A 13,681-nucleotide genomic window follows, 5' to 3' on the forward strand; every position below is an offset into this window, starting at 1 on the left:
ATTTAGCTCAACAGCACCGTTTACTCTTCATTACTTTAACCGTTCATTTCAAACAATTCCAATAACTGTACGATTGACAATTTCGATAACCATAATTATATCCTGCGTACCTAAACGTAGCTGTACGAGCAAAAAATACAGAATCGGTCTGGAGTTGTCAAAAGAAAAAAGAATTATACGGTTTTTCCATAGAGAAAGGTAAATAATCGTTTGGAAGTTTCGCACGCGGAGGACACGGTAGCCAATGGGAACCGGCGACAGTTGGTCGCGGGCCAATGGGAGCGCGCGGTGTAACGGGCATTGGCGTCACCGGGTGCTGACCTTGGCGGCGCTTGGCTGCATTCACGGAAGGCGCCCGAAAACGCTTCGGAAAAAGGCATCGGGGGCAGCGCGCGTTCGTGTCGCCCATTGTTATCCTCGTCGCGTGTAATGGCTACCGTAGAGTTTGTTGACGGTGTTCGGTCTGCTTGTTCGCGCTACGGCCTAGCCTGAGCCACGGTACGAGGCGACGTGGCCGAACCTGACGTGAATAAAGCGGTGAGGAGTCGTGGCCCGCGAGCTACCGCCAATTTTATGCGACCGAAGGAACCCGCGCTTCGTACACCAGTCGCCGCAGCCGCCACCGCGCTTGGACGACATGATATGCGCGGGTACAACGCTGCTCATTGACAAACGTGCAACGCGAAGCGGATTTCGCGGCATCCACTCGCGGTGAGCGATCGGTAGTGTTGTGACCGGGGTTCATTTTAGCGGGATCGAACCTACCGAGGTGGTGCATCGGAGCTCGAAATCGATCGCCATTGATTTTCCGCCGCGACCACGGCCCAACCGACACGAGGAACCCGTTCTCGGATGTTGTATAGGACGATACGCCGAAACCAGTTGTCGGTGGTATCGGGATCATCAGGATTTCGTGTGACCAGCTGCGCGGCACTCCGCGCCGCAGTCATGGCAACTAGAAGATCACCCGTTTGGCAGTCAGACATGTAACCCGCGGCGCCCGTGTAGACTATCACATGTGAGTATCGTATGTCGTCATGGTTATTGTTTTGAAGCCGTCCTTTCTCGTTTCTCCTCTCTTTCTCTGCCAATTCTAATTTCTGATTTATTATGGTAAAGTCATTCCTTTCTACCTTGGTGTGGCTTTGATCAGGGGGGCAGTCGGAGTGGACACGTCTCTCAAGGTTTATTTCTGCTTAACGAATGCCTACTGATTGTGCAGGGTCAAAGGCAACACATCAATGGCCCTAGAATCAAATGGCAACAACGTGGTGTGGTTGAACACAACCCGTCCTGATCAAATACAACAGGTATGCACCTTGTATACCACAACGATGTAAAGAGGAAATGAAAGGTTTTTTCTGTTCATGCTCCATAATGTATATCGGAAAGCTTTCTAGCGTCTTGTTCTTTTCAAACTAAAACTGTACACAGACTCGTGTGTTTTTAACGGTGTTTATCATTCAACAGAGCCAACCGATCGAGCAGCCAGTCAAGTGTTCCATGTTTACTCAAACCGAGCAAACTAATAGTTTTACTCAGACGGAGCAGAGCAATTCAAGTTACGGAGATCAAAGACAGGTGGTTAATTCTTGATGCATCCATCGAATTAAGCTTTCAGAAAAATAATCTTTACGCAACGTATATTGTCGATGTCTCGTAACATGGTACTTGGGAAGAATGCAAAAGGAATTCGCAAGGAGACTGTCTGATTGGTCAGGTGCACACAATTGAGGCACATGCATTTTCGCTATTCGCTGAGAAGATTGCCACTACTACTTCGGGTGTATCGGATCGCATGATGGTGAACTTTGCTCTCCTTCCCCTGTGCCGTCTCACATTATGAGACACTAACAATACTTGTTTTTATACAATCTTCGTAACAGTATGAAGAATTAACTTTTACAAATTTCCCTTTGCAGCAGCAAGCAGCAATGTTTGACCCACAACAAATGCAGCAGCAGCAGGCTGCTCAGGGTCAACAGTCGCAGCAACAGCAGTCTCAGCAGATGTATGTCACGTCCGACAAGAAAGAAGACAAGTCCCAGCAACAGTCAGCTACTGCTGAGTTCCCCTTCTACTACAATGTCAACATGCTCCAGAAAGTTCAAACGAATGTGGGCACGATTGGCGCCATCACTACCGACGACAAGGGTTGCTATCGTTTTGATGTGCAACCTGTCGGGTACAACACACTGTTGAATCAAATGAGCATCGCTGCTGCTACCAATGCCACCTTCAAGTGCGACATTTGCGGTTTGGTCTTTGGGCACATGAGCTTATTGAATCACCACAAACGGATTCACAACACAACGCCTAGTAATCTTCAACAACAACCACAGCAAGTCGTTGTGCAAACACCAACAACCGTTACTGTCGCGACCACACCTGAGAGACCATATACCTGTGATATATGCGGAGCATGCTTTGCACTACCAGGAGAATTGAAGAGCCATAAAACAAATATGCATCAGAAACCAAAGGTGCAGATTTGTGAGGATTGTGGTAGTGAGGACCCCTGTGAACATCATCCGACTAAAATTAAAAAGAGTACGTTTCAGAAATATTACTATGTCCTGCTTTGAATACATGAAAAAAAAAAAGAGTTCGATGTAAAACATGGTGTGTACATTACTTTTATAGCTATTAAACCTGGTCATCATCCGGTGAAACGAAGGGGTGTTACCAGTGTCACCAAATGTCATAAATGTAATGGCACAGGAATAATTTTTATTGGTAAGTTGAATTCGTTATCACTAAGCTTCTTGCGAAAAGAAGAAAAATGTTTGCTACCGAATACAAAGTACCAATTTGCCTTCGTTCAGTGTAGTAATATCGTTTGGTGTAACAAAAAGTTCTGACGTAATTGAAAGGGAAACGTTTTTCTTCTTGCAACACAATCATCTTTCCTCTACTTGCATCATTTCATTGCTATCATGATCGTACATCGGGTGGTGTATGGTAGGTAAAGACGACGATAAACTAGATTCTGGAATCAGTTCCCTCGCAAAGTGTGGTGCCTGCAAGGCAACAGGCCGCATCATCATAGGAAGTAAGTCGGATAAATTACAGCCAAAAAGAACACGGGATTAACATTACAGAATATGTATCAAGAGGAACCACCGACGGGTGGATATGTGTTATTAAGACATGCATATTTTCTTATAAATTTTATTCAACAAATAATATACATTGTGCGAACCTTGAGTTCGCGCATTCGTTGAATAAAATGTACCAGTTGATCTTTAACATATTTAAGAGTAAAATTTAGTGAGTTCCTATTTAAGAATTGATCTGCATGTTACAATTAAAGAAGATCCAGCAAACAGTTGCCAAACATTGCGATTTCCACAATGTATTTTTGAATTTACTGTAACAATTCTGTTTCCTTTTTGGTAAAACCATTGATATCTAAATTTAAGAATCACTGCATGGAATAAGATCTCCCCTAAGGGACAGTTTTATAAACTTAGTCTATCGATCTTTAGCGATTTTAGTATTCGGAAGTTCTTTTGAATATCATTTTACCACTCAATGCATCTTTTATTTCATTGTATACATGTACTTACTCATTTCCTATTTTCTGCACTAACTCTTAACTACCCGCATGTTCGGATACTCAAGCAACGTCATTCTCTTTTGTGAAAAAAAATGAATAAGACTGTCTAGTCTTTCATTGAAAAACGATATGCCGTGAAAAAGAATCTTTCGAAAACGAACAAAATTGTCAAAAAAAAAGACCATACACAATCCTCTGTCTTGTGTTGCCCGATGCATTCATCAGATCATCTAAGGAGCATACCTTGTTGTAGAACTGGCCCTTCGAGGAAAACTAAGATCCCGGTTGCTTCTTTAATTACAGGTGGGAAACAGAACAGTCAGAATCAGGCGGAGAAACCGTTCCATTGTAATGTGTGCGATGGAACATTCTCCCGATACTCGTCGCTTTGGTCCCATAAGAGACTGCATTCTGGAGACAAACCTTTCAAGTGTGATATTTGCGGCTTGGCATTTGCAAAAGGTGACCACGCACGAAACACTCGTAACACGATTCTGAATCTTAGGCTCTCGCAAAAATAACATGATTAAATAACGTTACGACTCTTTTCTGTCTCCCCGCAGCCGCATATCTGAAGAATCACGGAAGAGTGCATACCGGCGAAAAGCCGTTCAAATGCAGTGTCTGTGGTATGCAGTTCTCGCAAAGTCCTCACTTAAAGAACCACGAAAGAATTCATTCTGGTGAACGTCCTTATCAGTGTGAAGTGTGTGAAAAAACATTTGCCAGACATTCGACCCTTTGGAACCACAGGAGGATCCACACCGGTGAAAAACCTTACAAATGTAGTATATGTGGCTCGGCCTTTAATCAAGCTACACATCTGAAGAACCACGCGAAGGTCCACACCGGTGAAAAGCCCCACAGGTAATGGATTCACTGTAATCGCTTTGGCCGGCATAACACTCTTCGTAGTCTCTAAAAATTAAAAAAAAAAAAGAACTAAAACTTTTAAGAACTCTCATTTTCAACTCTCTTAAATATGATGATCAATCGCACAAGTATACACCTGTTGAATTCCACGAAAGTGAAGGTTTCACACGTCTTTTTGAACTATTTGATGGTCACAAAATATTGAACACATTTGTAAATGTGTTGCATAGGTTTAGAAGGCAAGCATTTCTGGACAGTGTTCAAAACGAGCGAGGCATTTTCCAGTGTATTTTGGAGCGAATACTGATTGGTATCTTTGTTTTTAGATGTGATATATGTGAGATCGGGTTCTCCGATCGTTTCGCATTGAAACGTCACCGTGCAATCCATGAAAAGTACGGGCAGACCGCCCGGAACCAGAACGCGAACAACCCGACAAACGCACAGCAGCCGAACGCGAGCAACCAGCAGCAACAACAGCAGCAGCAGCCGCAGCAACAGCAGCAGGGTCAACAGGTGGTTGTGGTGAACACCACGACTCCGGTGACTGTCAGCCAAGGACAGGGGCAAGCGGTAATGCTCGAAGAAGTCTACAAGTGTCAGGTGACCTTCCCAGACCCTAAATGATTCAGCTAGAGAATACCTTTCAGGAGCTGGTAAAGGGGTTAATTTTTTAACCTTTTTTTAACGAGATGAACGACGTCGACGAATCAACAAAAATCGAAACAGATCCCTAGAGTTAACATTGAGAGACAAACGGACGGATGCGCGTGCGAGAGAATATTGTAGAGATGAGCGTGGTGTCGATAGAGAGCTAGAGAGAGAAAGCGAGCAAGGAGAGATATTATTACGGCGAGAACGAGTTTCCGGAGTATGACTGGCGAGGCACGCTTTTCGTGAAGAGATTCAGGTTCCGACGCAAAGGATTATATATAATCGGTGTGGCATACAGGACACACATACACACAAAAAACACAGTCGATTATATTATATATATATATATATATAAATATAAAGATATACATACATCTGAAATTGAAACGCATCGAGAAAAAAGGGTATATCAGAAAGAGACTTAGCGATATTTTCCGCGAGTGAGTAATTATGCATAAAAACACAGAATGTGACTCGGAAGAGTACGGCTCGTAAGAAGATAGGTATGCGCTCTGCCGACCACGGGAGAAGCAAACAAAACAAAAAAGTGAAAACGAAGAAAGAGAGCGTTGATTTATCGCGAAACGATATTAGAACACACAGGGAATCGTGGACGAGAGATCTTTTTTATATTTTCTCACTCGAGATAGACACGTTTCATTACTTGGACATCGTTCGACATCGGATTGATTGATCGGTATCCACGGTTCATTCTACCGATATGATTAGTTGTTTCTTCCAATTGATTTTCAACCGAACCAGTCGATGTGAGAACGGTGTCTCTCATTTTTGTATTCACACCGCGTTTTGCGGCCGGTCTACCACGACGACAAAACTAAACGAGAAACGTTGCGGTGGACGCACGTAGTCCGAGTGTCCGCGATTCGTTCCGATTTCAAGTTTTGCAGGACAAGTATTCACAGCCGAGAGCCGGGAAGCTTTTGGGCTGATCCGATTGGCTGTTCGGCAAATCCTGAGCGAATCGGAGAACCGTGGACTCGGATCGGTAAACGCTCGAACCTCGGCCCTTTCTAATCCGATCTGCGTGGGGATGAAGACGAATGATAGGAACTAGTATTAATTTTTGTGTTACGCTTCGGTCATCTCTTTTTCCTTTTGCCGATTCGGTGCACGGTAACCGAGGGAAACGTGTTTGCTTCTGCACACGCGTTCCCAACGGTTACGGGAATGGCGGAAGTCGTGGCACGGAACGATGTCGCGATTATGCGCGAGCCCTCTTCCGTCCAGTCATTCGGGATCATTAAAAAAAAAAAAAGAAATTATGAACAAATGAATTTTGCATTTAACTGCAACGAAAAACGATTACGGGATAAACAGAAGAGCGCATCAAAGGAAGAGAAAGAGAGTGAGAGTGGGCACAAGAGGAAGAAGGAAACGAACGAACGAGAAAAGAAGAAGACAATTCGACGGCAGAAGCGACGCCCACGCGCGACGAAGATTTCTATCTCACCGGAGCTGCAATAATTAACAGTGAATATCGACGGGCAGACTAATCTGTTTTATAATTTTAAGGCCGTGAACTATATTGAGTATCAGTTAACTAAAATAGTTGCTAGTTTGTAAACGACAATTAGCTGGCTAGATTATCTATACATATACATACGATTAATTTTTATATCCCCACTTGTTAGGAGCGACGAAGCGCGTCGCTGAAATCTACTTTGAATAAAATATTAATTAAAAGGAGAAAAAAAAAAGAAGAGAAAAATGAAGAGATAGAATGTGGAATCAGAGATCGACTCGGTTTCTAACGATAATTATTACGATTGGTAAAACACAAAACGATGATCGACGGTCCCACACCAACCGACTGGTCGGTGAGATTGTGGAATCGACGATGATCAAGGATGCACTCGCGCCATTCGATCGTTAAGAACCGCTGTTCCTCGGATATCATCGTTGTCGTGTCTAAGCTGATGTTCTTTCTTTCCGCGATCGGGCCGATTTTCATTTATTTAGAGATCATTGATCTTTGCTCTGTTTTGAATTGCGAATGCGAACGAAACGTTGCTCAGAATTCGCTGCGAGTACGTATAACGCTCGAGTGATCTTTTTTGTACCGCCAGGATGAAAAAATCGACAAAGAATGAAATCACTGTTTTACAAACGAATCGTCCTGAAACGAGAGACAGACAATGGTTCGGTGATGTCCCACCCCCCAAAAAAATACACACAATTCTTTTATACAGTGTACAAATCGATTGATCGCGAAATATCACGTAAGAAACGCCATCAAACAGAACGCGTCCGATCACATAGTGATCGAGGCCAACATGTTTATAATCGTGTTCTAATCAATTTCCTCGAGAGGATCTCCGTCTAGAGTCTGGGATCACTTCTTCATTTTTTCGGGGGGGAATTTCTCTGTTTTTATCGATATAACTTGTAAAAATAAAGATATGCTAATTACGTTTAATTTACTTTTAATGTGGTCATAATACCTGCTACAGTATTTTTCGTTTAGACTAGAGATCTATTTGTTTTCGGTGTTCCCCGGGTTTACGTTCGTTCGAAACGTCGGCGACGAAACTTCCGGCGCGACGAACAACTCGCTAAGAAAAAAAAAAGAAAGTCAATTTAACTTTTTCTTTTGCTCTCGACCTTTTTCTAAGACTGACGAGCGACCCTCGATAACCCGAAAATTTCCAATTTTTCGTTCACGTTTTTCAAACACTCGACCACGGATCGGGGAAACTTTTTGTTTCGCTTCTCCCTTTTTTCTTCTATATACCATTATTACTTTTATTGACAGCTGAAAATCCATTGCCATTATAATATAAGACGACGTTAGAATGTACAATTTTGTAGCTAAGATTAATTAAAGTAAGACGCCTCGAGGGTTTATAAAGAATATAATAAATGTTAAAGCGTGCTCTGCTACTCTTCGATATATCTTGAAAACTAACAAAAGTTTGTACTTCGAGAAACCTCTGCGACTGTGTCGAATTTCTAAGCTTTGATAACAGTCTTCCGATGTTTCCAAGATATATCAGAAACTCGAAATGCACACGTTAACATTTACATGATGTTTTTCACTACGACCAGTTGAGCTGAGTTTTCTCCCGGTAAAAAAAGAGTGAAATTCGGAAATACGTAAGAATTTTCGGGATATCCAGGTTCCCTCGTGAGCTACGCTTGTTTCAGCTTGCCAGTGCAATTAATTTACTTGGATTATAACACATGCGACATCGTACGAAACGAACGCTCTGGGAATGTTCGAGTCTTTTCGCGTTGTTTGCATAGTGTTTTAGTTTCCTCTTTTTCTTTTTTGGAATTTAGCCATTTTAGCATGATTTCGTGGTAGTGGAATATATTTAGCGGACACTCGGTAGATCGAGCCTGTTCGACAAACACGATCTTCGTAACTCTTTGTTTCGCTTAACGGCACCTTCGATGTCGTTTGTAAATAATATTGCATTACACATCATCTCCAGGTCGAAGACCAGGGCTCCGATCGCTGCGATTTTTTTTTTTTTTTTTTTAATCGAAACGACTCACTTTCGCTGGATTCAACGATCGAAAGCACGACACATTGTAACGTCCATTTCTAATGTTAGGTCGTCCCATCGCGGCCACTGATACGGTAAAATTGTATTCTTTTTGTGCTGTAATGGAGGAATAAAAATGTGCCGACTTGACACGTTAACGGTCCGATGTTATCAATGGCTCGGAATGTTATTTTATCGCTGGTTGTAAAATTCACAGTTCTTTTTTTTTTTTGTAGCAAAATAGACATTCAGTGTTTTCATTACAAATTTTACAGAACTGAAAGCGACATAAAAATTACAACGAACAAAACGTTATTTAACGTTATTTAATTTCGTTTCGACGTGCATTAAGTGGCATAAGATTTATTATTGTACGAGAAAAATTCTGTAGGACCCAAATAGTTAGTTTCGTCGGACTTATATTTCGGCTGCTGGTCATCACGGATTATTTCGAAAATGTGAACGTTATAAATTATAAGTGAGAAGAGATTTTAATTAAGTAACTTAGTGAATATACATATGGGACGGCTTAATATTGTCGAAATGACAGCGGTTGATACTTCGCGAGTTGCTGTTAGATGTTCGTCCATTTGCGGGGAATTTTCACCGAGAGAAATCAAATAAAATTACAAAATCAAATTTTTTGTGTTCGTCAATCTGCACGTGCACCATTTGCTGAAAATCTTTCGCTGTAGTCGCAACAAAATCGACTGATCACCTATCGATTAATTTTTCACCGTTCATCTTCCTTTTCGTTTCTAAAAAAGAAAAAGAAAAAAATGGTGTCCTTGAAGAACGAACAAATTGATCACGTCTGCAGACAAATTATTATAGAATTTCATAAATTCAAAGTAGACCGCGAGTGCGACCCCCTAATTGTTCCGAGCGGTACTAATTTTGACAAGTAACTACTGTATCACATGTTTTCCGTTGACAAAGAACCTCGAGCCCTTTTCTTCGAATGGCAGAGAAAGAAACACTTTTATATACCGTACCTACGTTAAGAAATCTGCGTCGGCAGGTTGGTGGGGATTGTAAGTACGAAACAATAGGCGAATAAGTAATGTTTAGGAACCGCGTTGTGGGAATTGCTGAAGGAGCCATCTTCGTGAAGCAGCTCGGTGATTTTTTACGATCAGATTGCAAATGCTTAACTCAGATTCACATTTTTATTGAACGATTTTACGAATCACGAGTGAAGCAAATAATTACAGTAGAAAGTCTAGAACTTATCACTTTGTTGCATTTTTCCGACTCGCATTTCGTACGAGTAAACGTTTGCAGTCTGATAATAATAGTTTAAAAATCGTTTTTTTTTCATCTATTAAATATGTAAATTGTCGCACCAGTTTTCTGTAAATGCTTGTCGATCAAAAAAAAAAAACTAGTGGTTTTACCATAAAAGATCAACTCGCGGTCACGTGGCTCCTCGCAATTATATCACGACCTTAGCTAATATTCTAAGCGAGCGAAACAATTCGGAGCTTCCATTTTAATAAAACAAAAGAAAACCACAGCTGGAAGCGTCTTCCTGAGTCTCATGGGAAAACTTCTGTCCTGACCTATCCGATCGCTTGGCATTTTGATTGTGCATGAGCTCGCGCGAGCGCGATCCCACGAAAACAAAAACAACTTACCTTAGGATGCGAATTTGACTAACAGCAAAGTACTTCGTAGGATTTCGAGGGTCGAGGTTTCAGGGTCATCGCTAAACTGCGGATTTTATGCAACTCGTGGAACGCTGGATATTGTCTGAAAACTCGGTGTAGCAACAAATTTAATAAACTTTGATAACCTTTTTATTTTATTCGAAGCCTGATGACTGTGACAACCGTGCTAAGCACGCGAACGAAAGAACGTGTAACAATATAACAACAATTCTGTTCGTTTCCGGTTCCCTGAAATGGCGCGTGAAGATCTCCGTTTGCACGAACATCCGCAGTATAGTCGCCGCACAGCGAAAAATTCGTCGCGGTGAACGCGAAACGGTCTTCGAATCGCGAGAAGGTAACGATTTCTCGATTTTTCACTGGAAATCAGTGTCCTAAAGCGTTCGACCCTTTTCTTAAATTGATTCCGAACGACTGACGGCTTAATCGCGCCCGCCATCTTTTCGGTGATTAATTTTCATCTGGATACACCCGCCGAAATGGTCGCTGTCGGTACAATATTTTAATAAAAACTTCTCGGATCAATTGGACACGCTTTCGTCGACTTCGAACGGGTCCCGTGTCCAGATGAGCATTAATTCCGACGCGCCGAGGCGAAATAATACGTAAACTTTGTATAAGTATTGTATAAGTCGTAAAACGTGTACAGATTTTCGCCCGTGCTCGATCGGGTGAAAGAGAAATAGTAGACAAGAAGAGAGAGAGAGAGAGAGAGAGAGAGAGAGAGAGAGGTCTTTTGTACAAATTTTCCTCGAACGCGTTCCGGTTTGACGCGTTCGCCGCCGCCATTTTGTTTCGGAGCCGTTCCTCGCGGTCTTTCTTAATTGGGGACTGAGAAGTCATTTAAAAAAATACAAAATATATGTGGGGTCAGGACCCCCAGACCAAATACGTATGAGGATTATGAAAAGTCTTAGGAGTCGCTACGGTTCCTTCTTTTTCTTAAAATCGTACATACCCACAAAAATAAGTCTGGTCGATAGAGTATCAAATGTTGTGATAAATTTTTAACATAAGTTGCATTATACGCTGTTAAATTTCGATAGTTCGAATAAAAATTACGAGCGCCGGCGGCGAACGCGTTAAAGAAAAAGGGAGATCGAAGATAGCGTGTTTCTGTTCTTCTTCTTCTTTTGTTTTCGTTCTTGAACAACGATGCTCATCATCTAGCCAAAACGGGGAGAAAGAATTGAGGAGGTTGATATACACACGGTATACGGTACACAGGATACCAGCGTATTTAGAAACATATTCGTAACGAAACTTAAAGGCGTAGAAGAGAGAGGGAAACCATGAATAGACCTTAGAACATAGAGCGTGCAATTTTACCGAAGTTTTTCTTAAATTAAAACGAGAGGATGACTGGAGACGATTTTAATAAACCGATAAATACAGAGGAAAAAGAACAAAGCAGGAAAACAAAATGTGCAGTCCTATCGCGACGATGTAGATTAATTTTTACATGACGATTACACGCAAAATACATACAGACACACACACGCGAGCATACACACGTATACACACGGACACACGTTGTATGGGCAATAATTGCTGGTCATACGAATTTTTGATAATAAAAGAAACACGTTCCTATTAAATTATCTGTTCATTATTGTTAAGTCTTCGAAAAGGCGGTTAGAAAGTCGATGTCTCTGATATAGAAACGGGATAGAAGGAGCGAGCCGAACTTTCTTTTCGAAAAGCGAGATGGGAAGGAGTCTCTTTGAAGAAACAAAAAAATGGCCTCTTTGTACGATAAGCAGATGACCGACAGAGACGGGCAAGATTTCGTTTAATTGCATAAATCTTTGTGTACCTAAATAACGTTGAAACATTTTAGCGCGAGTGATAATAATGTTAATTTGGGTCCGGTTCGATCCAAGTTTGAATGGCGTACAAAGTATCATATCTTGATTCAATGAATAGCAAAACTTTCGCGAATGATCGTTTGTCGTCGGACAAATTTTGCCCGTCTCTTTGCGAAATGGATGAAACTTTAGAGGACTAGAGGAAACACAATTAATAACGATACGACGAAGTCTCGTAACTTTTTTATCGTGGTTACGAAAAAAAAAAACGTAGAAAGATGAAAAGAAACATTGGTGAACGCGAAGAAACTACGTGAGACTGTATATCTGCGATTGTAAGGCAAAACGACACAGTTTAAAAAAAAAATTGAAAATTTGCATACCGATGCTGTTCCCTCTAAAATAAATCTTTTTTAAAAAATATATTCCTTCCTCCGTCTGCAACGTAATCGATGTCTAAACAGACATCCACGTTGTTCTTTTTTTACGAAAAGGGAGGAAACTACAGAAACTTTTTTTCTTCGCATCGACGTTGAAGAAAATTAAAGAGTATGTCGTTCGTGGCGCGTTGCCTTACAACCGCATATTCAATGTAATTTATTTTCAGGGTATCTATCGAGATATTTTTTCATTTTCCATTGTAAAGAAAAAAAAATTTTTGAAAAATCAACGCACTTTCTATAAGCTACTAGTAGGATTGTAAAGTTATATATAAAGGAATAGAGAGAGTAAGAGAGAGAGAGCGAGAGAGAGAGAGAGAGCTACAAAAGAAAAAATTCGAAATTGTATGATGAAAGGTAGGGGGTTGAGAAGAGTAATCAATTTATTTTCGTCCTTCCGCCGGAAGACCCCCGAACGTACCAGAAGAAAAAGTTGCTCCTCGAGCGTTGTAAATGATGTTGTACGAGTTCCCGGTGTTTTCATTGTTGTTGCACAACGAAAACGCCGAGAACAATCTCATCGGAGGATGTAGTTGAAAGAAATACTAGAGAGATTTTACTTTTTATCGTGTAACATGGTGTAGACGAAAGCGAATGTATTCCGCGATGCGCCATCTTTGTAAAAATTAAGTTTCGATCTTCCGTTTACCTTCGACTTCGACTTTCGCGAGTTTTTTATTCGAAACGAGTTATCGGCAAAAGAAATTTAAAAAAAAAAGACGGGGAAACGACATTGAGCGTTTCTGTTCCGAAAAGATGTCGCTATCGGGGAAGGATAATGAAATTCGTTTGTTTGTGAAACGGAGTTAGGGAAAGGGACGATCGTGGCGACGGCCACATTGTGAAGGAACCTTAATGCGTTTACACGGACGCCGTTTTGTATGAAGATTCGCGTAAGTGGGGGCGATTGTCACTTTAGATTAGTCTGCTGTCAATATAACTAGAATTATAATTTTGAATGTAACATGTATCATACTGATTATTACCTAGATAAGGGAACCGTACCGATTAAAAAGTTAGCGCACGATTATATCAGACATTAGGTATAATAATAAATGATGTCCAAGGGACATTTTCATTTTTGAAGACTCGCGTGAGTTTTATTTAACCGCGGGATATTAATTTTGTTTTCATTGTTTTTTCATGAAACATTCCAATAAGAAGTTCA

The 13,681-nt window shown here is 41.2% G+C and overlaps 1 protein-coding gene across 8 annotated transcripts; it reads left to right on the forward strand.

The window, feature by feature from the left end:
* The first annotated feature begins 329 nt into the window (after positions 1-329).
* On the forward strand, positions 330-13,601 carry LOC143358009 (uncharacterized). 8 transcript variants are annotated; one of them, XM_076794817.1, is made up of 10 exons: positions 330-1,018; positions 1,223-1,310; positions 1,471-1,581; positions 1,923-2,550; positions 2,644-2,736; positions 2,966-3,052; positions 3,863-4,021; positions 4,123-4,426; positions 4,759-5,005; positions 5,083-13,601. In XM_076794817.1, coding segments are annotated over exons 1-10 (1,746 nt in total). In that variant the 5' UTR covers positions 330-1,016; the 3' UTR covers positions 5,110-13,601. The 8 variants fall into 8 exon arrangements, with proteins under 8 accessions (XP_076650932.1, XP_076650930.1, XP_076650929.1 ...); XM_076794815.1 differs by having other exon boundaries at positions 1,120-1,310; positions 4,759-13,601; XM_076794814.1 differs by having other exon boundaries at positions 1,154-1,310; positions 4,759-13,601.
* Positions 13,602-13,681: the final 80 nt, after the last annotated feature.

The sequence above is a fragment of the Halictus rubicundus genome, chromosome 10 (genome assembly GCF_050948215.1).
Source record: "Halictus rubicundus isolate RS-2024b chromosome 10, iyHalRubi1_principal, whole genome shotgun sequence".
NCBI classification, from domain to species: Eukaryota; Metazoa; Arthropoda; class Insecta; order Hymenoptera; family Halictidae; genus Halictus; species Halictus rubicundus.